The sequence below is a fragment of the Anguilla anguilla genome, chromosome 17 (genome assembly GCF_013347855.1).
Source record: "Anguilla anguilla isolate fAngAng1 chromosome 17, fAngAng1.pri, whole genome shotgun sequence".
NCBI lineage: Eukaryota > Metazoa > Chordata > Actinopteri > Anguilliformes > Anguillidae > Anguilla > Anguilla anguilla.
Window position 1 is genome coordinate 5737478 of NC_049217.1, and position 25565 is coordinate 5763042.

A 25565-nucleotide genomic window follows, 5' to 3' on the forward strand; every position below is an offset into this window, starting at 1 on the left:
TCAGTTTTCAGATTGAGGAAGCCTTATGTCCCTGTACAGATTAGCCAGCTCCTTTAGCCACAGATCATTCATCAGTGTAGAATAGCTCTTCTTTCACAGAGTGGTCTCTTTCAGTTACCTGAACAGTAATTTTCACTTTTTCTAATGGATTCTCGTTGCAGAAAAGCTAGAGTGTTATAAAGCAGTTCTGTTATAAAGGGGGCTTTTACACTTTACACTAAATACACTACTATATATTTTACAGTACCACAAAGACACAGAATATCACCATGTACCTTATTTAAGGGGCAATTCTTGTGTTTTTGCTTTCTAAGCTGATGGAGGCCATTCACAAGCAAGAGGAGATCAACTACAGACTGCAGGACTACATCGACCGCATCATCGTCGCCATCATGGAATCCAACCCCTCCATTTTGGAAGTCAAATAAAGGCCAGGTCATCCCCCCCCCCCCCCCCCCATCCACCCTCACGCCGACCCTGACACCTGAGGGAGGGGTCCCGCAGGGCCCACACACACCGGATATTAAAGGAGAGGGAACAAATTCCCAAATTTGAGACTAAATCCTTTGTGGCGGGTTCGTGAAGGGTTCCCCCTGGTGGTGGGTGTTTTTGTTGCACCCTGGAGAAGGTGTATTTTGGTTCCTGGGGATCAGTGAGCTGCCAGCGGACCCCATGGACCGGACGAGTCCGCGTGCACGCCGTGCGGTCTCCGTGACGCCCCCGGGGAGGGCGTGGCGGGGAGCTTTGGCGTGTCTGTGGCTTACTATAGACCCTGGGGGGGGTGACCACCACCCCCCTGGAGTGGCCTCGTTTCACCCCCTGTTTTTGGGGGCCGGGTTGTTCGAGCGAAAGTGGTAATTGACTGTTCCGGACTGGTTTGCTGAGGACCCCAGTTCCACCTGTCACCTGTCACCTGTCACATGGCTATAAGAGCACTGCACACTGTTAATGAGTCGTCATCAAACTGTTAATCTGCTGCAGCTGGAGGTATTCTGGGCACTATGTCGCACTGTGGTGAGATGTCCCTACAGCAGGCAGTGGGGTTTGCTCCGCCATCTTGATTCCTTACCTGGTTAAAACTAAGGGAGCTTCACCAGTTTAGTTTTGCACTCTTTATCACAAATGTTCACCTCAGTCACCTGTACTGTCTCTCATAGGTGCACATGCTAAAGTTTGAGGACCAAAAATATAATTGGGATTTTCACAAATATATCAATCAACTTTGGCATCCAAATATGATGTTAACACGCTTGAGTTTGCGCCAGTTTACAAGCTTTTTTGGAATTCTTCACTAAGGTTTCTGCAGTCTTTCAGTCAGCTGTCCTGCACTAGAGGGGAGTGGAAGTAGGCACTTATAGCACTTAGAAAAATGTAACAATGTCAAAATGTTTGTATTAATAGCTGCAACACCACAATAGGCTTCTACAGAGATAAAATCTACCTGTTAGCGGAGAGGTTGTGTCGAGTCTTTTTCCCTGAAAGTTTTGAGTGCTAGCCATGCTGCCAGCCGAGTTGTTAGCCATGCTGCTAGCCGTGCTGCTAGCCATGCTGCTAGCCGTGCTACTAGCCATGCTGCTAGCCGTGCTGCTAGCCATGATGCTAGCCGTACTGCTAGCCATATTGCTAGCCACGCTGCTAGCTCTTCTGCTAGCCGTGCTGCTAGCCGTGCTGCTAGCCATGTTGCTAGCCATGCTGCTAGCCGTGCTGCTAGCCATGCTGCTAGCCATGCCAGTCCCAGCCTGAATCCCATGGCTGAAATGGAGTGACGGAGTAGACCGGGCCCATTTTAATGTTTCCCATGAAATGCGCCTCTTCCTGAGGGAAATTTCCTGAAGCAGTCTGGCTCAGCTGCGGAGAACAGGGTATCCTGCGGGTCTGCATGACGAGGTGCTAATGCTAAACAAACACACCCCTAGTGGAGGTGTTGGGACTCCACTCCACGTTCATCGCACATGTATGGGGCACATATTGAACTCCACCCTGCAGTATCAGCTAGCAAGAACACAGATACACAGGATCCAGCCGATAGAAATGCCAGCCTACAGAAATGTCCAGCCAATAGAAAGAGGGAACATTTAGTGACACCACAACACAGGAAGATACTAACTTAAATGCACGGACGTTCCTGGGCAATAACTAGAGGGCGTGGTAAGAGTGAGAACAGGAGCAGCACAGGACTGGGGAGCTAAAAGACATCAGTTTTATGGTGTGAGGAACCACCAACAAAGCTCCATCTGAGTCACCCATGAAAAAGACCACCTTAACCTCACCAGTTCTTCAAGGCAACTGTCGGATTGATTCAGTTTGATTTAGTATTTAATTGGAACATAGAGGCCAAACAGACTCTTGTCACTTGCCAACGAGTTGACGTGGACACATCATTGACGGGGACACTGAACAGGCACAATGACTGTGGATGTTAAAGAGGGATGGGGTGTGGCAGCACTGTTGGGTGTGCAGGCGGTGCTCTGGGACCGCAATGCTAAGCGTGGAAGAGGCCTTGGATCTTGCCATCTCACTCGCGCCCCAAAACGCTCACCGACTATTCCTTTCTTTATTCAGTACCTAATGAAATGGCCTTAGATGTAAATGGCTGTACATGGCCACAGCTGGAGAATTTTCTACCCTGTAGATGTAGTTATTTTTATGGGAAGAGAAGGACAGCGCTATTTGGTTGGGTTCTCCATGGGGTCATGCCTTCTCCTGGAGGAATGGGAGCTCCAGTTCCCCTGCCTGGACTTTATTTATTTCCCTCCTGTGTAAATACGATGCATGGTTCTGCCCTTATTTCAGAATCCATCCCTCGGACTCCCCCTTTAAACCCACGGCAAGAGGGACCATTATATTTTTATCTCTTTTTTTTTTTTGTATAGTGAAGGAAACTGAGCTTCTGAACATCCCGTGTCAGTGCTGCGGTCCTGGGGGAGAGCCATGTCAGTGCTGCGGTCCCAGCTCGGCTGTCTGTGGACTCGGTCCTGGGGGAGAGCTGTGTTTGTGGGGTGGGCTGTTTCTCCAAAACGTCTCGCTGGCGGGTTAGATGCCCAAGGCCGCAGTTTATCTGTTTGCAGCCATGTAAGATCTTTTCCTTTCTCCGATTTATCTTTCTGGGTAGCTGCTCGCTGTCGTGTCTGAAATCCAGAGACCTGGAAAGTCGTCCGGTAGTCCGCTCCTTTTGTTTTTAGCCGTGCAGGACAAGGCTTTTCTGGGAAAGACCAGGACCACTGAACCGCTAAGAAACCAGAACCACGGACGGGTTTGGAGGAACACGCTTCTCAAGTAGACTTTTTTTTTTTGGCTATCAGATTTCTGGGGGTTTAATGCTACTCTATTCCTGTTCACAGAGGGGAACCGGTGGTAAAATCAACTTACTGGTGTGGTTTTGACACCCTTTTCATTGCACAACAATTCAATTAGTAGTTTTGTTTGTCTTTTCCCCACTGCAGGATTTAACGTCAACTGATGAATGGAAATTCGAGATGCACTTTAGCACCACTTCAACATCTCATTTGTCCTGTTTACAAAATTGCCAAAGAATTTGCTTCTTGAGAAATGACCTTTTCTCCGAGCGCTGGTAGCACCGGACTTTGATCTAGTTTCCATGGTAACAACATTCTTGGACAGGAACCATAAACATGGATTTTTTTTCCTGACGTTGTGACTGCACCACTTCAAAATAAGGCTAAGCTTGCAAAATTGATAGATTCGTTATGACATGCTCATTCGTTATGATAAGACTCCAGTTTCTGGCTTGGCTTCACCACTTCATCACGTGTATATTGTTTAAAACACCTGACCCGTCTGCTCTGAAATTCTGGTAAGCTGGCCCAAGGCTCAGTTAAGTCGACCTTCTCTCCCAGAACGTACCCAGTTGTTGGTATGAACAGCATTGAATGACCACTTTTTTGTCTGTGTGAAATAAAAAATATAATAAAGTTTAAGTGTGTACTGTATATAAATAATTCATTTTTTTTGTAAAAACTGAAAAACTTTAGCTTCCAAATGCCCAAAGAACATTTGTCTCAAAGGCACAAGATGTTATTAATGGGTGCTGAACTCACTGCTAACCTGAGAGAAATCATTCATTCGCATAGTAACAGGATTGTAAATACAGTTTAATCTAAGTGTGAACGATATTGTATTAATGAAAAGATCAGTATTGTTTACTGCGGTATGTTACTGTTTTCTCTGGAAAAAATGCAGACAGATGATGTAATCATATTATTGTTTGAAGAATAATAATTTCCAAGTTACTGTAAAAAAAAAAATGAGGGGAAAAATGCCCTGAATAATAATATTTGAAACCTAAGGTGTGTCTCACTGCTGTCATTCCTAAGGCTCTGTTCTTACACACACACACACACACACACACTCATACATACATACAGACACAAGGACAGGGCAAGAACATAACACTAGAGGGCAGCATCAGTTTTAGTCCTTGTAAATGCTCACTTTAAAAACCTTGCATACAAACTCAGAGACCAGTCTTCACCTTCTTCTGTTCAGAGCAGAGTAAACACGACTCTGTTCTCTCCTCTGATCCTCTGCTGAGAGCCACACTCTTGTTTCTGTTTGCAGTGCTACTCTATACCTCCCTCTGTGCTTCCTGTCTCTATTGCCCTATAGCAGGGATTCTTTACTGCTGTCTAGCAGACAATCTCATCCCAAGCCACTGGAAATGCAACACCAGCAAAAAGCACAGACTCGATTTACAGCTCGTCCACTACCCAAGAGAACATTGAACTACGTTACCTCAAACAGGAACAAAACTACCCTAATGAGCACTGAACTACATTAAAGGAACAAAAGCAAATAACCACAGAAAAATAAGGTACACCTAATCACGTGTAAGGGCTAGGTAGATGTGCTCAGGAGAGTTTGGATATTCTAATTCAGTCTCTTGGGGGTGGGGGACTGTGTGTTCTGTCTTTGTTCTAACCATAAATGCTCAACTATAACAAGTTGTTAATAGTTCTTGAAGAGATAATTGCTCTCCATCTATTTAAACAGGATGCTGGGATATATAAGTGAAAGTATTGAGGGTAAATCCAAGGAAGTTATACTTCTACAACACCTTTGTCAGGCCACACTTAGAGTGTATTGGGCAGTCTTGGGGACCGTACCACAAGAAAGATATAGAAGCTCTGGAAAATGTTCAAAGAAGGGCAACCAAATTGATTCCTTGTATGAATGATAAAAATTATGAGGAAAGTCTTAAGATGCTTAATTTCTTGAAGCTTAGTAAAAGGAGACATGGAGGTGATTTTATTGAGACTTTTTACTTTATAAAAGGGATGAACTACAGTGAACTTCAGGAGATTCTTCAGGTTGTGTTCTGTTAGAACGAGGGGGCATAAATGGAAATTAGCAAAAGGTCAATTCCGCACAGATGTTAGGAAGTGTTTTTTCACACAGAGTAGTCACTGCATGGAATAGCTTGCCAGATCATGTAGTAGAGGCAGGGGTTGATCTGAAAAATCTAGTCAAGTTTGGAACCCCATTCCCCCACCTTATCTGTAAACCTGAGCATTCACAGAGTCAGTAAGTAAAGTTTATGTAATTATTTTGTTTTAAATGAATATTTACAAGGTTGTACATAGTAAGCAATACTTAACTACATTGTGTAAAGCTAACTTATTTTTTTAAATAACAAAAAACATTTAAAAATATGAAATATAAGATGTTTTACATCATCTGATGAGGGCTCAGGTTCTACCCTTTCTAGTTACAGTTCAGGATGAGCCGTACATCTAATTTACTTAGCCTGCTACTTCCTCTTTAAGGACACTTGCCGTTTTAGGAGCGTGAGCGATACCTTCAATAAGTGCAATGCAAAGGGAGTCATATCCACACATAACAAACTCCTCCATGGTGCTAATTCCCACTCAGCTGAACACATATTTGCTGTGGATAGTGACTTTATCTGTTGAGACAAGTTTCTATGGCGATAACAGCATTCCTAGGCCTTCTGGGAGTCTTGGAATTTAGGAGAGCTCCACAGAGTTGTGGGGAGCTCTGGTGATAGGCCTATGGAAGCTCCATGGAATTGTGGGGAGCTCTGGGGATAGGCTTATGGAAGCTCCACGGAGTTGTGGGGAGCTCTGGGGATAGGCCTATGGAAGCTCCACAGAGTTGTGGGGTGCTCTCCGGATAGACCTATAGAAGCTCCACGGAGTTGTGGGGAGTAGTGGAGATAGGCCTATGGAAGCTCCACAGAGTTGTGAGGAGTAGTGGAGATAGGCCTATGGAAGCTCCACAGAGTTGTGAGGAGTAGTGGAGATAGGCCTATGGAAGCTCCACAGAGTTGTGAGGAGTAGTGGAGATAGGCCTATGGAAGCTCCACAGAGTTGTTGCTGAGCTCTGGGGATAGGCCAATGGAAGCTCCACAGAGTTGTGGGGAGCTCTGAGGATAGACCTATGGAAGCTTCACGGAGTTGTGGGGAGGTCTGAGGATAGGCCTATGGAAGCTTCACAGAGTTGTGAGGAGCAGTGGGGATAGGCCTATGGTAGCTCCGCAGAGTTGTAGGGAGCTGCAAGGACAACATCTGAGTGCCTGGGATGAGAGCGCAAAAAGAGCGCAAGCGAACATCACAGAGATATTGAAGGAATTCAAAGATGGGTTCCAGCTCATTGACTGCTTACCTGGTCACTGCAGGATACAGCTGAATGCCCTGCAGAGCTGCTGACCCAGCAGGGAAGGTGTGTATTGCCCTGAAAGAGAGATTGAATGCAATGCTGATATCCCTAGTGGGATAACAGGTAGTGGAGAAAGTCAAGAAACCTAAAGAGTGGATCAACTATCTGGCAATTGTGGGGGGAAAGGGAGACTTCAGTCTGTGTATTAACCCCAGAGACCAGAACAAGTGGATTAAAAGAGAACATTTCCAACCAAAACAAACATCACAAGTGCACTGACAGGACCACGCTACTTTTCCAAAATGGATGCTTTGTCAGGGTTTTACCAGAATGTGCTGAATGAAGAAAGTTCAGATTTATGCACATTTAACATGCTGTTCAGTGGATATAAATTTCGTCGTCTGTCTTTTTCTGGGATGTCCTCAGCTCCAGAAGTCTTCTACAGGCCAGTACAACAACTGCTCAATGGTATGGAAGTACGGTATGGAGTATTCCTGGATGATGAGGAATTCTGGAAACCTATAAAGGAGAAACATGACGAGACACTTTGGAGTACTAGATACTAGAACAAGCATATCAATCTGGGCTGTTGAATAAACAGAAAGGCCAATTTGGGGTGAAATCACTTGCCTGGGCAATAGACTGTCTGCGGCAAGGATGCACGCAGTGTAATATCTGCAGGTCTTGTGGTGGAGACAAACTGGTGGTCCTACCTATGACTGCGGGTGCTCGTCATTTCAGCGCTGCTTGTCTGCGGCAAACTATAAGTGCTGGTGGCTGGCTGCTCTGAAATGGCGGGATGGGGGCGACAGTCCAAAAAAACAAATCATCTGAATTCATCAAAGAAAAGCCCTTATTAGACTTAATGAGCTGAAGGCAAATGAAGAACTGAATCAAGTGAACCATGGTTGAATCAGTGGATACAGCACTATCTGAGGAGTATTCAGAGGGTTTTGTGACCCAGTTTTACCATTTCAAACAATCTTGTTTTCATATGGGTAATTTCTCTCCATTGATGAAATGTTAATTCATATAGCACTGTTACATACAGTCATGGACCAAATGAAATGAAATCCAATTATCAGACTAACCACAGACTTTTGAAGCTTTGTATTTTCAGCATAACTCTTCACATGCTTTCGCTGCAATAAGACATACTTTTGCCTCATTTCATAATCATAAGCAATATGAACAAAAAAAATACGTTTGACACCACTGTGTGTTCAGTGAGAGGTGTAACTTAGGTAAGTGTGGACTTTATTTCCCACTGTTCACAGCATTTTAAAAATAGATTAAAAATGTGTTTGTTTTACAAAATCAGACAAGAGGAGGATTTACTTTTATAAACGGATCTGCTGAACAGGTTCTTCCATTCAACATAATGGAGTTGAACTTCCAGTTCAGCTTTCAGCAGAGCAGTAAATTAGGCCAGAGAGCGGACGTGTGTATGTAGCCGAGGGAACGTCAGCCCGTGACTGATGACAGTAGTTCTGATTTATTACTATTACAATAAGCTCATCTGCAGGACTTCCTTTCCCTTAAACGCTCAGGCACTCGACCCAGGCCCTCAGCTCCCCACGTCACCAGTGTGTAACCATCACTTCCCGAGTCTCTGTGCGAATGTTATTCTTTCACCTCGCCGCACTGCCACGCCGAAAAAGAAATTACTTTCACAACAAAGAAGGAAAGAAATGGCATATCCGACGTCCCGGAAATCACAGAGGGTCTAACGGCTCTGGTGACAGTTTTATAAAAGTTCCTTGTTTCAAAGCTATTTTTACCGTTTGTTCTGAGAACAGCTAAATGGAAACAGGCAGTGCACATTCCTGCGAGGCCCTTCCCCCCTCAGCGGTGGGAGATCATGGGAGGAAAAAACCCACGCCGAGAACCGTTCTGACCTGTTGCCATGGAAACACACCCGGGACACAAGGTTGGTCAATGAGGTGCAGCGCCAGGCCGCGGTATCGCTTAATCCCTCGGACGCCTGAGTGTGTACTGACGTGCAGGGAGAGCTCTCTCACACACACATTCATTTTCCATCCAGCCTCAGATGTACACACAGTAAAAAAAAAAAAAAAAAACATCAAAACTAACTTTGGGGACGGATCGTTTTGGCTATCAGTTTGTGACAACATCCAGAAGGTCACAGAGGTTCAGAAGGTCAGAAGGTCACAGAAAGTTCCAAAGCAATAAACAGAAAATCCATGAATAAAACCAGGGATAAATGTATGCATTCAGTGTCTCTCTATAGAGAAGCTCTTTAGCTACTTGTTAGAAATTATCCTAATTATAAGCACTATATCTATACAAATACAGCAATATGATTAACATGACACCATTCCCTTAAGTTAATGCTATGCTACGGGTAATGCTATGCTACAGGTAATGCTATGCTACGGGTAATGCTATGCTACGGGTAATGCTATGCTACAGGTAATGCTATGCTACGGGCAATGCTATGCTATGGATAATGCTATGCGACAGGTAATGCTATGCTACGGGTAATGCTATGTTACAGGTAATGCTATGCTATGGATAATGCTATGCAACAGGTAATGCTATGCTACAGGTAATTCTATGCTACAGGTAATGCTATGCTACGGGTAATGCTATGCTGCAGGTAATGCTATGCTACGGGTAATGCTATGCTATGGATAATGCTATGCTACAGGTAATGCTATGCTACGGGTAATTCTATGCTACAGGTAATGCTATGCTACGGGTAATGCTATGCTGCAGGTAATGCTATGCTACGGGTAATGCTATGCTATGGATAATGCTATGCTACAGGTAATGCTATGCTACGGGTAATGCTATGCTTTTGGAGGGCATTTTGCATATTTTCAAAGCTGTACATTTTCTATGAACAAAGTCAGAAAGAGAAACAACATTTTTACATTTCAATGTCTCAATAAAATTCATTAAATGTCCCCTTATCCTTGATCATACATGTTAACACCAGAATGACCCTTTGAAAATCAAATTAAAATATACTGCACTTAAAATGGAGGTGGTGGGGGTTCAAATTGGGTCATCTTTGACTACCAGCATTTCCTGAAATAAGTTCTTTCTGGTCATACATTTGCATAAATCTAAAATATCACACAGTAAAATGTTCAGTGTTAAATCAATTCTTACAAAGTGCATATGATACCATTTGGACACTGGACATTTTACTGAGTACAGACTCACAAGGAGATATCAAATGTAAGCATGGTGTGCATTTAATGGTATGGCAGGCACATAGTCCAGATTTGAGATGACAATTAATTGAATGAGAAACATATCTTTTTAATATGTAATCATTAAATAAAAAATTTTCTGTATTAAAAAAAGTATATATGTTTTTATACATCTTTTACAAGTTTTATATTTATATATAAAATATATGTATATATATAAATATATATTGTCAGGCCCAGTTCCCATGTATCTGTACTAATTGCACTGACCACCACATGTCAAGGGTTGTGTCTCGAAGGAATTGAAGGTTATAGTTTAGAAACAGGAAACAACACTAGTGATTGTGCTACAAAGATGTTCATACATTTATTACATACTTATTATTTTCACTCAGCCCAGTTGTTAAGCAGTTAAAAATACTTCTCAACTGAAACACACAAGTAAAAAATGTAATAGAACAACAATATAATATTAATATAACCATACAAAATTGGCATACTTAATACATGTACCACAAGCGAGCATGTTATAAAAGGGAATACATCCACGAGTTGACATTTTGTTCCCTGTCCACCTCAATTTTTCAATCATTCTTGGCCAATTTACATGAACACAGTTTACCTTTAAAGTTATAGTCTGGTACCAAATAGCCCTCAAATGAATATATTGTAAACTAAATCAAAATGAAAAAAAAAATGTGCTTCTTTTTGCTTTTCTTTTTTTTACATAAATACTCATTCTAGAAATCTTAAATATTTGTTCTCTGTCTGTAATATAAGTTACAATGAGTTCATACTGGAAAGAACATATGTCCAGAACTTTGGAAAACCTTTGGTTTATATGTTTGTTTTGTGGTGCTGTGCTAAATTGCATGAGCAGCATATTCGTTTTTGTGGCATTTTAAAGATAAATTGATAAATATTTTGAAGTAATCACTCCAGTATTTGACCTTACCTGACCCTTAAACTTTGCCCATATTTTCTCATCACGCTGAAGTACTGCAGCTGGTGTCCATGAGTGCATTGTGCAGCAATGGGCTACAGTACAAAAACACCAACGATAACACAAGGACTAAACAAAACCCCGACAATGAAATTCACGGTACTCCGAATGAGGCTTGCTAGACTCGTCGTGCTGGTGGGTTGCTGGAATGGGTGCAGGGTTCGAGACTTCGTGCTCAGCAGGGCGATTCCACGTAGTCGTTGTCGAGGCGCGGGCCGAACGGAGACGTCAGCGATCGGCTGATGAAGACGATGCGCGGGGCGAGGCAGTCTTCCCGCTGGTGCAGGATGTTCCAGATGAGTATCGCCGCTGCGAGCGTGGCTAGCAAGCAGGCGGCAATGTTCAGGTAGCAGGAGTAGGACAGGTGCGTGAACGGTCCGATCCGATAGAAGGTTACCAATCCAATAACAAGCACGAAACCTACAGGAACACAAGAGAAAGGGAGATCTTACTGGGGGAATCTTCTGGGAAGAAATTTCACCACAACCATAAATATTTTGAAATGGCTTCAAGGCATCCAAAAAAAAAGTCCTTGTTGCTTCTTATAACAGCTACTGAAAACAGCTCTGCTATCAATGGTAAGGACAGGAGTTCATTTTTTAAATATGCAAGGATTCATTCACGTACAGATGAAATAAACACATATACAAACACCTGCACAACTATGCCATTCCTACAAACTGCAAGAACTCCTAAAACCAGTATTTCTATCACATCCATATCGCATAGAGTACAAACTATCTGTGCCCTTTCATCTTTTGTTGCTTCTTGGAGTCATTTTCATATGCAAAAATGTATTCGAAATCGTTATCTTCTTGACCACATGTGTTAATAACATTCTGTAGCCATCAGTAATTTGATTTAATTAAGCATACAAAAAACAGTTTTCTTTGCATGAAAGCTTTCCAGATAATCCTTCCAAGGGTAAGAAACATTAGACTGCTCAATTATGTAGGTATGTACTAATACATATAGGCAGGTGTAATGTGTTACTTGTTTCACACAAATGCTATTTAATCCTTAATTTTTGTTTTATTTTTGTTTACAGTCTGGCTCAGGGTTGGTGGGAGAGGGGTACCGTTGATCCCCTCTCCCCCAAATAGAAATAGCGTATGTTGGAGTTCAGCTCTTTGTTGTAAGTGCATCGTCAGGGACACAAGTGTCGGTCACCAGACTGACTAGCGTGAAACAGGAACATGGCTCCCCTCCCACGACCCCAAAATAAAGTCATTTATCTGGGCCAAGTCGTTTCCCTTCTCAGGCCCCCCCGGCCGATCCTCTCCCAGGGGAGGTGAGGCTCGCGGGTCCCAGATAGCGGGCCCGTCTGGGGGGGGAAGCATCACCCCGCGTGACCTCAGGAAGCGTGAGTCTGTCCCAGACCGCCCCTCCGCGCCGTTTCGGTCGGGGCCTCGTCCGGCCGAACCTTCCGTCGCGATTAGGGACATCCTCCTCTGAGGGGGTTGTCATGGGCGGTTTTCCGCTGGCTTCTGACGGCAAAGAATGCCTGCGACATCATCTCGCCGTTTTGTTATAGCTGTATATATATATATATATATATATCGGTTATGTCATCTTTTGAACGGAGCGGTTGCAGTTGAAATTTGCAAACGTGCCTGATTGCGCTTGAAAAATAAAGCCTTTCATTCCATAACACAGAGCGAATGAAGCTAGTCAAACTGGATTTCAGAGTGACATGTTTTCCTGTTTTTGGCAAAACTCCCTTAAGGGCATGAAAACAGTAATATAAAACGGAATGGGTTACTCTCGAGCTGCAGTGCGCTTTTCTAAAGAGGGTGTGAGTGAACCAGAGCATGAATGAGTTGGTTAACAGTAGTGAATGGGTTTTTAAAGACTGTCTGTGTTTAGCCTAGCTGCCTCCGCTTCTGACAAAAGTAATAAAGCTCTTCCGAAACTCCTGGGTGGGGTCAGGGGGACAGCAAGCTGAGTGAACCTTTTTTTTTTTTTTTTGGTGCAACGGAATCTCCCTGGCTTCCTTTTGTCTTTTTCTTCATTCTGTCCTTCCTTCCTTCCTCTATGCCCCACTCGGGATGGGCGTTGGGTGGAGGGAGGTTCCTCTCCATCTGTGAACCCAACTGGCCTGCTCTATAGCGCCACACACAGGTCACTCACCTCCGCAGAGGAGAGGCCTGGTCTCCACCTCTTATCTCTAGTCATTTGGCCTATAGTCTTATGAATTCAAATCCCTGACTAACCGAAGCCAAGGCCAGGCAGCAGACTGTCTGTCATACACAGGCTGCCCTGGTTTTATCCTATTGACAGTGTCTCTACCCTGACCTTCTAAGCTTTTTAAAGAAACTCATTTGTGGAATTTGTTCTGACAATCTCAACAAATGTGACCCTTTACAAGTAATGTATTCAACCAAACAGAGTTAAAGATTGGCTTAATTAACGCAGGATCACTGATACCAAAGGAAATTCTTGTATGAACTAATACTAATAAAAATTAACTACTAGCTGATCACCAAGTGGATGATCTATGTTTGACTGAAACATGGCTTAACATCTGATGAATGTATTCAATGAATAGCAGTCATGTCCCACAATCCTGACTTGTCAGACCATTATTACTGTCAAATTATTACAGTTCTGTCTGACACCAGATCCTAAGTACTTTTAGTAGGACATTATTCTCCAACACTGTAAATGCCTTTTTTCAGGCGCTTCCAGACCCTCTGTGCACTGTGGGTACCATCCTAGTCCAAGCTTAACTCCACACTCAAGCTCAAGAAATGGATCCCTTAAATATACAATGGAGCAGAAAGCCTATCTGATGAAGGTAGCACCCTGGTATATTCACCATAGTCACCCTGGTATGTTCACCATAATCACCCTGGTATATTCACCATAATCACCGGGGTATATTCACCATAATCACCCTGGTATATTCACCGTAATCTCCCTGGTATATTCACCATAATCACCGTAGTATATTCACCATAATCGTGCCAGAACTGGGTTCCAGGAGTAAAACTACTTGGACCCTTACAAGATCAAATATTAGAGATGCTAAAAGTTATGCCGAATGTTGTAAAAATGCAGGAAATTGCATGTAGTAAGCAGGACCTCTAAACCTTCTACCTTAAATGTCTCGGTCACTTCTGGAATTTAAACAATGCCCTTGATAAGCACACAGTGTGGGACTATCCCACAGATGAAGGCTCAGTTGCAGCCAGTGTCCTGATTGCACTTTCTCCTTTCCTATCTTCTTCCTCGCTCTGGATTTACAGCAAACCATTACGATGGCAGCGCACTTCCCTCTCATGATAGATTCAGACTGAAAAATATATTGTACTAAAGAACCCCAGCAACATATATGCGCTCCATTGCCCCGGATACAGGTAAGCTGAATATTGAACAAGGTGGAGAGAAATATATGACTGAAACTGGTAAGAGTTTTTCATACAAACTGTTTGCTCAACTTGCATACACCACCCCATTCATTCTCTAGGCTGGGTCTGATATATATATATATATGTGTCCATTGTGTTGATATTCATGGTGTTTATGATTTGCAGGCCCTTCATTGATCTCAGTCTGTCTCTGTGTAGGATCTTAACTACCCTGCATGGGTGTGGATTTGTAATAACAGCTCATTCTGCCTGAAGTGCTGAAATGCTGTTTATTGTTCTCAGATGCTTTTAAAGAGAAACATGAAAGATGAGCCTGTTTATGTAGACCACAGCTGTTCCACCCTGCAGTGATCTTCATCTGTGAGCTACAGTAAGTTTATTTGTATCAGACTTTCCCCCTCCCCTGAAATGTTCCCCCATGCTCCTGTGCTGCACTCCGATAGCATAACCCAGTGCTCTCCCCCACGGTCCTGTCTCACGCTAAATTTACATAATCCAGCGTTCTTCCCAATGCTCCTGTCTCACGCTCAGATTGCATAACCCAGCACTCTCCCCCATGCTCCTGTCTCACACCCAGTTTGCATAACCCAGCGTTCTTCCCAGTGCTCCTGTCTCACGCCCAGATTGCATAACCCAGCATTCTCCCCCACGCTCCTGTCTCACGCTCAGATTGCATAACCCAGCGCTCTCCCCCACGCTCCTGTCTCACGCCCAGTTTGCATAACCCAGCGTTCTTCCCAGTGCTCCTGTCTCACGCTCAGATTGCATAACCCAGCGCTCTCCCCCACGCTCCTGTCTCACGCTCAGTTTACATAACCCAGCATTTTCCCCCATGCTCCTGTCTCACACTCAGTTTACATAACCCAGCATTTTCCCCCATGCTCCTGTCTCATGCCCAGTTTGAATAACCCAGTGTTCTTCCCAGTGCTCCTGTCTCACGCTCAGATTGCATAACCCAGCGTTCTTCCCAGTGCTCCTGTCTCACGCTCAGATTGCATAACCCAGCGTTCTCCCCCGTGCTCCTGTCTCACGCCCAGTTTGCATAACCCAGCATTCTCCCCCACGCTCCTGTCTCATGCTCAGATTGCATAACCCAGCACTCTCCCCCACGCTCCTGTCTCACGCCCAGTTTGCATAACCCAGCGTTCTTCCCAGTGCTCCTGTCTCACGCTCAGATTGCATAACCCAGCGCTCTCCCCCCGCTCCTGTCTCACGCTCAGTTTACATAACCCAGCATTTTCCCCCATGCTCCTGTCTCACACTCAGTTTACATAACCCAGCATTTTCCCCCATGCTCCTGTCTCATGCCCAGTTCGCATAACCCAGCGTTCTTCCCAATGCTCCTGTCTCACGCTCAGATTGCATAACCCAGCGTTCTCCCCCACGCTCCTGTCTCACGCTCAGTTTGCATAACAGGTAGCCACAGGCATTTCCTTGTCCTGAGCAGGGATATCCTGGCGCCGGACAGTCGGCCTCTCAGCTTGGATCTGCTCTTGGGGGGGGGGGGGGCTAAAATTAGGCTGCCCCCACACCACAGTCCCACAGGCCCCAAGTCAAACGTCACACTGGAACAGGGGATGGAGGCCATGTGCATAGCCATTCATTTTCCTTCCCTGTGGGGTTATTTCTGGTCTGGAAGTCCTTCGCTTTCAGGACTGTCTAAGAAAGCCCAGCCCTGACCTCAGGAGGTTCGCTCATTCCACTTCCAAACTGTTACATAACTTTTCTTTTTATGTGCATTTTCAATAGAGATCAAGATGATTCCATTGTTCTGTTGATATCGCTCGCATGTCTTCTTGCCAACAAAATCCCCCATGAGGCCTGTGTGTGGAGACGCAACAAGTGAGATGCACTGAAACATGCAGCCATGCGTGGCTGTGTGTGCACTGCATGCGGGAATGTGTGCACTGCAAGCCCCACTGCGTGCTCTGCATCAAGGCTGGGGCTCTGCGTTTCAACTGCTATTGAGCTGAGTGGTAAAACTCGGCTACAAACCGCATTTCGTATCACTGACATTTTTTTTAAGTGTAAAGGAACTGTATGTAAGAGAACTAGAAAATCAAAAAGGCTTTATGAGAGACACAATTTTAGATACTGGCTTCTGCAGGCTCTGCAAGTGTCAGTTCTATTAGAGGAGTAGCTACCAGCACACAGCAAGACATACATGGAGAGCACTGATAATTCAGCTGAAAAAAACAAACCTGAACCAGCTTCCCCAGGATTACACCTTTATAGCTGAATACACTGAAATAATTCCGTTTTTAAATGTAGAATACTGCTCTCTCACTGGGCAATGTACATTTGAACATTTAATGTTTGCATTGTAAAGTTTTCTGTGGTTTTTTAAATACTAGTGCTTCAAGGGATAGTTCAATTTATGGAGTTGTGTGCAGCAGTAAACGATAAAAAGTAAAAAATGAATCCTGACTTGAAATGTTCCAGTCGATGATCGGGGTTCATCTATAGTTTTTGCTGCAGGAGGAACCCTTCAGAAATCCATTCATCATGCTGTAGTAATGCAGCTGTTATCAACTCCAAAAGGGTTCCAGTAAAACAGATCTCAGGTTTATATTTGTATTTACAGTGCTAGGACTGTATAATGTATTTTTAGCAGAGGCAATTATCTAGCCATTATCTTGTTTTTGTATAGTTTCTCCCCGTGTTCCTTTTAGCCCTCTGAACAGATGGCTATTGGAGTGAAGCAGCTAGAGTAAGTACCGGGCTGAAGGTTAGAATCACAACAGTCCTGCTGAGTGGCTGAACTGTGTAGCCCCCTGGTTTCCAGGTCACTTCCTGTAGCGCTGTGGCACGCTAGCTGTTTTTACTACAGGAACTGAGCAATGCTTTAGTAAGACCAGTGGCAGGCTGCTGCCTGTGGGAATGGGTATTGGTGGAGATGTGGCTGTTCTGAGCTGTACCAGTGACCAAGGCGTGTGAGGTTTACGCCTTAAACCTGCTTGGTTATTTCTTTTCCAATGTAAAAACATAAGGCAAACACATTTTAAAAGGTATCCTCAGATAGTCGCTCACAGACAGGGTGATAGTCGCTCACAGACAGGGGGATAGTCGCTCACAGACAGGGCGATAGTCATTCACAGAGAGAGAGTTAGTCGCTCACAGACAGGGCAATAGTCGCTCACACAGGGCGATAGTCGCTCACAGACAGGGGGATAGTCGCTCACAGACAGGGCGATAGTCGTTCACAGACAGGGCAATAGTCGCTCACAGACAGGGCGATAGTCGTTCACAGACAGGGAGATAGTCGCTCACGCAGGGCGATAGTCGCTCACATACAGGGCGATAGTCGTTCACAGACAGGGCGATAGTTGCTCACAGACAGTCACTCACTGGCCAGCTGAAAGAGGGCGGCGATGGCCTCCTCCCACCACTGCGAGTCCTGGGCCACGAAGGGCAGCTCCAGCAGCCCCAGCAGGAAGATCAGCTGCCCCGTCGTCAGGGCTACCGTCGCCATCAGGTTACAGGCCCGCATCATGTCGAACTGCACTGGGGGGCAAAGAAGGGGGTAATTAAAATCCAGCCAAACTTAAATATTCAATACTTATCCACCCCAAACAATAATGCACCAAGATATAATGGCTCTACAAATAAATGTTTTATTACTATTATTATTATTATTATTATTATTATTAGTAGTAGTAGTAGTAGTAGTAGAATTAATATTATTATTATTATGGGTCCAACTACCACAGGTGCTGGAACCCTATTGGGATTGTTCTGGTTTTTATTTTTATTTTTCCTTATTTTTCTGCCCTGAAAGTGTTTGCACAGCAAAAACTGTACATCGTGGAGCAGTTAAATTAGGTGGGTTGGTTCCCATTCTCACCCACTACACAGGTAAGAAATATTCCAGATTGATCGGATGGTGGTACTATTGGAAGAAAGTGAAATTCTTTACCTTTTTTGGGCTATAACTTTTGAACCATTTGGTCTTTCATCAAAACTATTTTTTTTTCTGATTCCCTGACTCATAACTGACAATTTTGCATCAAGGACCATTAAAGTCTGCCATATTGGATTTGAAAAACCCAATTGGCACAATTGAATGGTGATACTATGGAGCACAATATAATTTCTTTTTTTTTAAATGTGAAACTTTAAGACATTTAAAACTTGCTGTCATAATCAATTTCCTCATCTGGATCATATATGTGTTCCTTATTTGTTGGCGCCATCTTGGATTGCCGCCATTTTTTAAATTGATCATGACAAATTGGCTATTACCCATTTTCCTCTGTCTCCAGTTCTGGTCTAACCACAAGTGGCCACAGCCTGTTCAGTGTCATAAGATTGGCTGTGGGTTGTTGGACCCCAGGTATAATAATAATAATAATAATAATAATAATAATAATAATAATAATATTTTATTTTATTTATTTTGTTGTTATTTGTTTTAGTATATGCTTTCTCAGACACATTTCTCTGCTGTAGCCAGGCTGAGGCCATTGTGCTCAGTGAAAAAAGTGGCATGACTTCCTGTATCAACAGTACTTTCACCAACTGCCTTCAGACAATCCAGCTCTATTGAAAATGTGGCTAGTTGTCCCCAAACAGGATATCAGCATGTCAGTTCCTGTTCCCTCTTTCATCGCCTCCATTTCTTGCAACGCATCATCTGTGAAATCGGTGCGGAGTAAATAAGCTGAAACTCCTCTGTTTTGAAGTCGGGCCATACCGACAGTTTCAGTTGTAAACAGTAAGTAGCTTGGCTATTGTTAGGCATATGATAACACTTCCATGACCTTGTGCCTCTTTTGAACTGAGAAGGGAAGAAGGACCTGCACAAAATAAAAAAAATATATATATTTTTTATGTTTTATGTTGTGGATAAACTCTATAAAAAGAATCTATTCATATGTGGAAATGAAAAAGAAAATGAACATCACAGTACAGGCTGCTTTGGAGTTACTTGAAGTGTATTTTCTTGCTTTAATCACAAACCCATTGATGACTCTATACTAGCTGGCAGGTTGCCAGAAACTTCTGTAAGTATTTAAAATATCCTTCCTTGCACACAAAACTTTGTGTCTAGGGGGTCTACAAAATATACATTTGAGAACCTGTGATTTAGCAGGAATTCTTCCCAAGTTTAAGACATCGAATGTTACATCTAGTGTACAGCTAGCTATCTCACCTAACATGACCTAGGCTAATATCCAATCAGAAGGGCAAAGGTTGAGTGGAGTTTCCCCTTATTAAATGCCAACCGCAATGCAAAAGGTGTAACATTTGCACCTTTAAATTTCACTGGGCGTTTTGGCAAACAAAATTTGGCCAGCAGTGTTCATCTCTATCCCTCTGCTCTCTCCTCTGAGGAAAACAAGCTAAAAGAGAGCCTATGTTCACCAAAATGGCCGGTGAAATTTAAAGGTGTAAATGTGGCCAGTTGTTTTCTGTTACTGTTAAATCCACAGTGTCCGCCAGAGCTCTGAATCTCCATGAAATGAGAACCCCGCAGCTGTTATGCTCACGTGTTGTAACCGTGACTAAGAAGTTATTCATAAAATCCCACTTTGACGTGGATATGATCGTATTTCTTCTTAAAGTTTTCAGACCTAAGTTATGTGGAGGCACTGCACATTTGAAGGCTTGTCGTGAATCCCTGGAGTAGGTTACGTGTGTGCTTTAAAAATAACATTTCATTGATTATCAATTTTAGGCACGAAGAGAGCAAGAATCATTAGCAGTCCCACGTGTGTCATTATTTAAGACATGATAAGATGTCTTATACTGTAAATAATATGCTGCATGGGAAAGCTGCAATTCAGTCATGGCTGGACTCAGATTATTGGAGTTCACAATTGAAGTTCATTCAAGATTTATGTCTCATGAGTGCATAAGACTACGATACACCACTTTAAACCAACATAAGCGACTTTTTTTTCAGTCTCAGTTATTAATCAGTCACAAGCACAACTTAACCCTCCTGTTCTGTTCATTTTTTAGGTACAGCAAAAATGTTCCCGGGTCAATCCCCATACAGGGGGGGTTTGCAAATACATGAAATGAACCATTTTCATTTAAAATGTTGATTACACTAATTAAGGCCAGTAGAAGAAGTTTCATACTGAAAAAATAATTTTAAGTATTTTTCCTAGATTTTCAAACTTTAAAAAGGGTCAATTTGACCCGCAACATAACAGGAGGGTTAAGAAATTATCTTAAGATCACATTTAAGTTTAATTCAAGGAACATTTTTATAATCAAGTCCCCAGATTCCGCTGAACATTGCTCAGCTGAAGCCAGTTTGGCCTATCTCCCACCGAGGCTGTTCATGGTTTAAAGAAATGCAGAAGATCTGCTGAACAGTGCTCTCCCAGGACCAGGGGTAAGTAGCCCTGCTTTAAGATAATGTTCGATTAAGCATATAATGCAGCTTTAACAACAGGGTAACTGTACTGACAAATATGTCTGGAGAACATCCAAAACCGAAAGACCCATTATATATGCCGAAGTATGCTCAGCTAGTTTTACAATCTGTTGCACACCTAGTGTGTATAATATACTTCATAAAACCTTATCATTCATAAAACCTTTCAGCTTTTCTGTCTTTAAATTTAATTTATTTTGGTCACTCATGGAAAGGATGATAGACTTTCCATGTCTCCATTTTGAGACAGTGCCCCTGTACCAATGGCTTGCCCTTCTTCCTCCACAGCCATGGTTGTATTGCATTGCATGCAGTATTAGGCCTGTTGCACATTTGTTTGCTGCGACCGCATGTTTTCTACATCAGTGGTTCTCAAACTCGGTCCTGGGGGACACCTGTGTATGCTGGTTTTCATTCCAATCACATTCGCAATCCCAAAATTTTAACAAGCTGTTATTCTTTCTTAATTTTGTGCTTTTAATGTTTAGAGAGATTATTTACCTTCTCAATTCACATTATGCCATAAAAAGCAATGCATGGCATGAAGAATAAAAATCCCATGCTCACATTGTGCAAATTGTGCTATTATTGCAAACGATTACATAAAAAGTGGTCAAAAAATCTGACCGATCAAATTAAAGTCTATTGAGGTGAGTCAAATGAATTCAAATTCAGAAATGTCACTAAAACTATCCATTTGGTAGATAATGAAGAATTGAAAGACAAAGAAAATGTCAATGAGCCAAACCTGCATCGTGTTACTACGTCAAAGGTAGAACTAAGGAAAGCACTTAAACACGTGCACCGCAACCTTAACTGAGCAAGAGACTCCAGCTTGCAACAAAAAGCAGCTTACACAGCCATCCCCAGGGCCGAGCCAGAGAATGGTGCGGGATGACCTCATCACTCATTTTATTTCGCAAAACGAAAGACTGAAGATTGACGGCAGGAGTTGTGTAAGAATCGGCTACTGCGCTAAGATGAACATCCTGTCCTGTGGTGAAAAGCTTGCGGACGTCTAACGCTGTACAGTCTGGGTTGGAGTTGTTGGAATCATGAGGGGGTTATACAGGGGCCAACACAAACCCTGAGAGTGTCTTTAATAGAGTTCACACTTATCATTTCTGTGGTGCGAGTAACTGATGAATTCACAGTATTTTAGCAGTCAATGCCATTCAGATATCTTCACCGCATAGACCTTTGACACCCTGCTTTTCCACATGAGCAGCCTGCTGGAATGTGCTTAGTGTTGCCTCGTTTTTAACACTGTTCTCCTTTATTCACCGGTTAGAAACATCTGTCCCATTGTTGCAGCATCGCCATGCTGACGCAGGAGGGACAAACGCGCTGGCTGTGATGTGCAGTGCATGCGCCTGGCTGCAGCTCGCATGCGCCCGACTGCAGCTCGGCTGAGTGAGTCACCAGCTGCAGCAGCTGCAGTGTCAGTGTGCAGCTCAGCTCTGAGTGAGTCACCAGCTGCAGCAGCTGCAGTGTCAGTGTGCAGCTCACCTCAGAGTGAGTCACCAGCTGCAGCAGCTGCAGTGTCAGTGTGCAGCTCTGAGTGAGTCACCAGCTGCAGCAGCTGCAATGTCAGTGTGCAGCACAGCTCTGAGTGAGTCACCAGCTGCAGCAGCTGCAGTGTCAGTGTGCAGCTCAGCTCAGAGTGAGTCACCAGCTGCAGCAGCTGCAGCAGCGAGAGTGAGTAGACGCCTGGTGCCCTTCTGCAGCGCTGTGGGTGCTACCATGTGCCGTGAACTCCCACTGAAACGTGGCCAAAATCCCTCCCTCTCCCCCCCCCCCCCCGGAAAAACAGCAGTTTCAAATAGCAGCCACGGTCAAACTGAGAGCATCGGCTGGATTCACCAACAAAATCGAACGTGATATATTGTAGCTTCTGAGGAATAGAGTGGTGTAATATCAGACCTGCAGCTGTTAGAGATGCCCAAACACTGGCATGTCTTTTAAAGGCACGTTATTTCACGCTTGCTTTGAATTTAATTTCATGTCACCGTGTTTTGCACCGTATATTTTATCTTACTTTAATCGTCATGGTTACATTATATCATGTCTTTATTTGTATTTTGTCCTGCAGTGTTTTTGTAAAAGGATCTGAGTGTCTGAAACATGCTGTAAATGCAGTTCTGAGCTTCATTCATGCATTTCCATTGGAGGAGCAGATCCCCCCGCCCCTGCCCCCCGTACTCACGCCTGACGGTGCTGCGGGACTCCTGGTAGCCCGCGGGGTCCGAGCCCCACCCCAGCGCCTCGCAGCTCAGTCCCGGGCGGCGGAGGGCCGCGCCCGCCCCGTCCCGAGCGCGCTCCCCCGCAGGGCAGGTCCTCCAGAGCCCCACGGCGCGCTTGCGTCCGTCCTCCAGCGCCTGCACCACCCAGCTGGGCGTGAACGCCGCCACGTTGTTCAGGATGAGGGACAGCAGGGCCACCGCCGCCGCCGCCGCCACCAGCCTCCGCGCGGACATGCGGATACCCCACACCCACCCCCACCCCCAACCCCCCCGAACCCCCCCCCGGACAGTCACCGACCCGAGCCAAACGCGCGCACTTTGGAGCTCAGCTAGAGGACATCACCGTTCATCCTCATCCGGGACGGGGATAGGTTCCGTGCTCCTGGCGGTTTCGGTCGGAGGGACGGCGCGCACCCTCTACCCTTCCTCCTCTGATTTGGGCACGGCGGGTGACGGCGGGTTCCTCCAGCGAGCAGCCAGGTCCATTCCAAACGCTCCCTCCAGGGTCCTGCTGCTGACACTGCTGCTCAGGCTCCCAGCCCTCCTCCTCCCTCTCCCTCTCTCCTTATTCTCTCTCTCTCTCTCTCTCTCTCTCCCTCTCTCCCTTTCTCTCTCTCTCCCTCTCTCCCTTTCTCTCTCTCTCCCACTCTCCCTTTTTCTCTCTACCTCTCTCCTTTTCTGTCTCTCTCCCTTTCTCTCTCCCTCTCTCCTTTTCTGTCTCTTTCCTCCTCTCTCTCCCTTTCTCGCTCTCCTTTTCTGTCTCTCTCCTCCTGCCTCTCCCTCTCCTTTTCTGCCTCTCTTCTCCACCCTCTCTCGCTTTCTCTCTGTCCTTTCGTCTCTCTCTCTCTCTCTCTCTCCTTTTTCGGTCTCTGTCCTCCCTCTCTCTGCTGCTCTGTTCTCTTGCCTGGGTGCTGTGGGTGTTTCTGATTCTGCGGGCGCGAGCGTGTTTTTCGGCTCTCCGCTGCAGCGAGTGGAGGAGTGAATGTGGGGATCGCTCTCTGATCTCCAGCACACCCTGTGTGTGTGTGTGTGTGTGTGTGTGCACGCCTGTGTGCCAGGGAGTATTTTTTCAGCGTGGGGAGGCGTGTTCTCTCACCATGACAAACATTCTACCCCTGCAGCCAACCAGAAACAGGATGTGTTTCCTGCGTGGAAGAGGACTGGCTGAGGGTGGTGGGGGAAGGGTGTGACAGATTTAAAACTCTCCCTCCCCCATCTCAGGGGCTCGTCCTTCAGCCTTTGTGTGTGTGTGTATGTGTGTGTGTGAGAGAGAGAGAGAGAGAGAGAGAGAGAGAGAGAGAGAGACCCTCCAGTACAGGAATACAGAAAGACAGGACTCATGTTAGTGCAGTAATGTTAAGTACAGACAGACAGGACTTATATGTGTTAGTGCAGTAATGTTAAGTACAGAAAGACAGGACTTATATGTGTTAGTGCAGTAATGTTAAGTACAGAAAGACAGGACTTATATGTGTTAGCGCAGTAATGTTAAGTACAGAAAGACAGGACTTATATGTGTTAGTGCAGTAATGTTAAGTACAGAAAGACAGGACTTATATGTGTTAGCGCAGTAATGTTAAGTACAGAAAGACAGGACTTATATGTGTTAGCGCAGTAATGTTAAGTACAGAAAGACAGGACTCATATGTATTAAGTACAGAAGGACTGGAGTCTTATGGGTTAATGGAGTAATTCTAAGTACAGACAGACAGGACTCATGTGTTAGTGCAGTAATGTTGTGCACAGGACAGAAGTCTTAGTGGAGTAAGACAGGGTGATGGTGGGGGGGGGGCAGGGAGTCGCTCCAGCGGTCTTGAGGCCCCTAAAGATTCTGGGAATTTCCTGTTGCCTGCCTTCGATAAACAGCCCACATCTGCATCTGGTAAAGGAGGGGGCGGGGGGCGATGGGGAGGCAGAATAGGGAACAGATGACCGCGGAATCTGCACTGGAGGTTTGGGGGGGGGGGGGGGGGGAGGTCGTGGCCCTCTCCCACATTCCATTTCGCACGGTCAGAGCTCCGCCGCCAGACCACTTACACGAGCGCTTTCACTGTGCTAAGCAGCCCTTTCAAAGTCTCACTTTCACTGTGCTAAGCAGCCCTTTCAGAGTCTCACTTTTACTGTGCTAAGCAGCCCTTTCAGAGTCTCACTTTCACTGTGCTAAGCAGCCCTGTCAGAGTCTCACTTTCACTGTGCTAAGCAGCCCTTTCAGAGTCTCACTTTCACTGTGCTAAGCAGCCCTTTCAGTCTCACTTTCACTGTGCTAAGCAGCCCTGTCAGAGTCTCACTTTCACTGTGCTAAGCAACCCTTTCAGAGTCTCACTTTCACTGTGCTAAGCAACCCTTTCAGAGTCTCACCTTCACTGTGCTAAGCAGCCCTTTCAGTCTCACTTTCACTGTGCTAAGCAGCCCTGTCAGTCACACTTTCACTGTGCTAAGCAGCCCTTTCAGAGTCTCACTTTCACTGTTCACCGCTATCAAAACACCGAGAGGAGAGACCGCCGAGCTCTGCTGCCAGGCTAGTCATTTCTGTGGTGCCACGCCATTGCTGACAGCATGCTCATCAGCTCCAGTGTGTGGAAAGGTTTGGTGTTCATGAAGGTGTTGAGGTTCTGCAGCTGCGCCCGGAAAAGCTATACCGTGACCTGAACACAGGGAGAGATTCGCTGGTTGCTACGCGCAACCAGGCAACTGCCATCTTACCAACCGAAAAGAAAACGAAACGCGATGAATCGCAGTCGT

General features: G+C 44.8%; 2 protein-coding genes across 9 annotated transcripts in view; one reads left to right on the plus strand and one right to left on the minus strand.

The window, feature by feature from the left end:
• The window catches only part of LOC118217064 (rab11 family-interacting protein 3-like), a 48644-nt gene extending 44338 nt beyond the window's left edge, over nt 1–4306 (plus strand). For all 7 annotated transcript variants that reach the window (XM_035398850.1, XM_035398848.1, XM_035398845.1 and 4 more), the window contains one exon: nt 315–4306. In XM_035398850.1, the coding sequence (XP_035254741.1) occupies nt 315–428 (114 nt within the window). In that variant the 3' untranslated portion in view covers nt 429–4306. The remainder of the gene's footprint in view (nt 1–314) is intronic.
• Nucleotides 4307–10157: 5851 nt separating this feature from the next.
• On the minus strand, nt 10158–23073 carry LOC118217385 (transmembrane protein 204-like). Of its 2 annotated transcripts, XM_035399346.1 has the most exons (4): nt 22899–23073; nt 22787–22868; nt 17541–17696; nt 10158–11241 (listed from the first exon to the last, which is right to left on the minus strand). In XM_035399346.1, exons 1-4 carry the CDS (start codon nt 23055–23057, stop codon nt 10997–10999), a joined length of 642 nt encoding a protein of 213 aa, XP_035255237.1. In that variant the 5' UTR covers nt 23058–23073; the 3' UTR covers nt 10158–10996. The 2 variants fall into 2 exon arrangements, with proteins under 2 accessions (XP_035255237.1, XP_035255236.1); XM_035399345.1 differs by having other exon boundaries at nt 22787–23073.
• Between the last annotated feature and the right edge of the window lie 2492 nt (nt 23074–25565).

Bases quoted from the DNA above. Each gene is read 5' to 3' on its own strand.
- LOC118217385 (XM_035399345.1), bottom strand. From the start codon at position 23,057: ATGTCCGCGCGGAGGCTGGTGGCGGCGGCGGCGGCGGTGGCCCTGCTG. The intron at 17,697-22,786 runs GTGAGTACGGGG...TTTGCCCCCCAG, and splicing joins GTCCCGCAGCACCGTCAGGC to TGCAGTTCGACATGATGCGG. The intron at 11,242-17,540 runs GTGAGTGACTGT...GTGTTCCTGTAG, and splicing joins CGCCCTCTTTCAGCTGGCCA to GTTTCGTGCTTGTTATTGGA.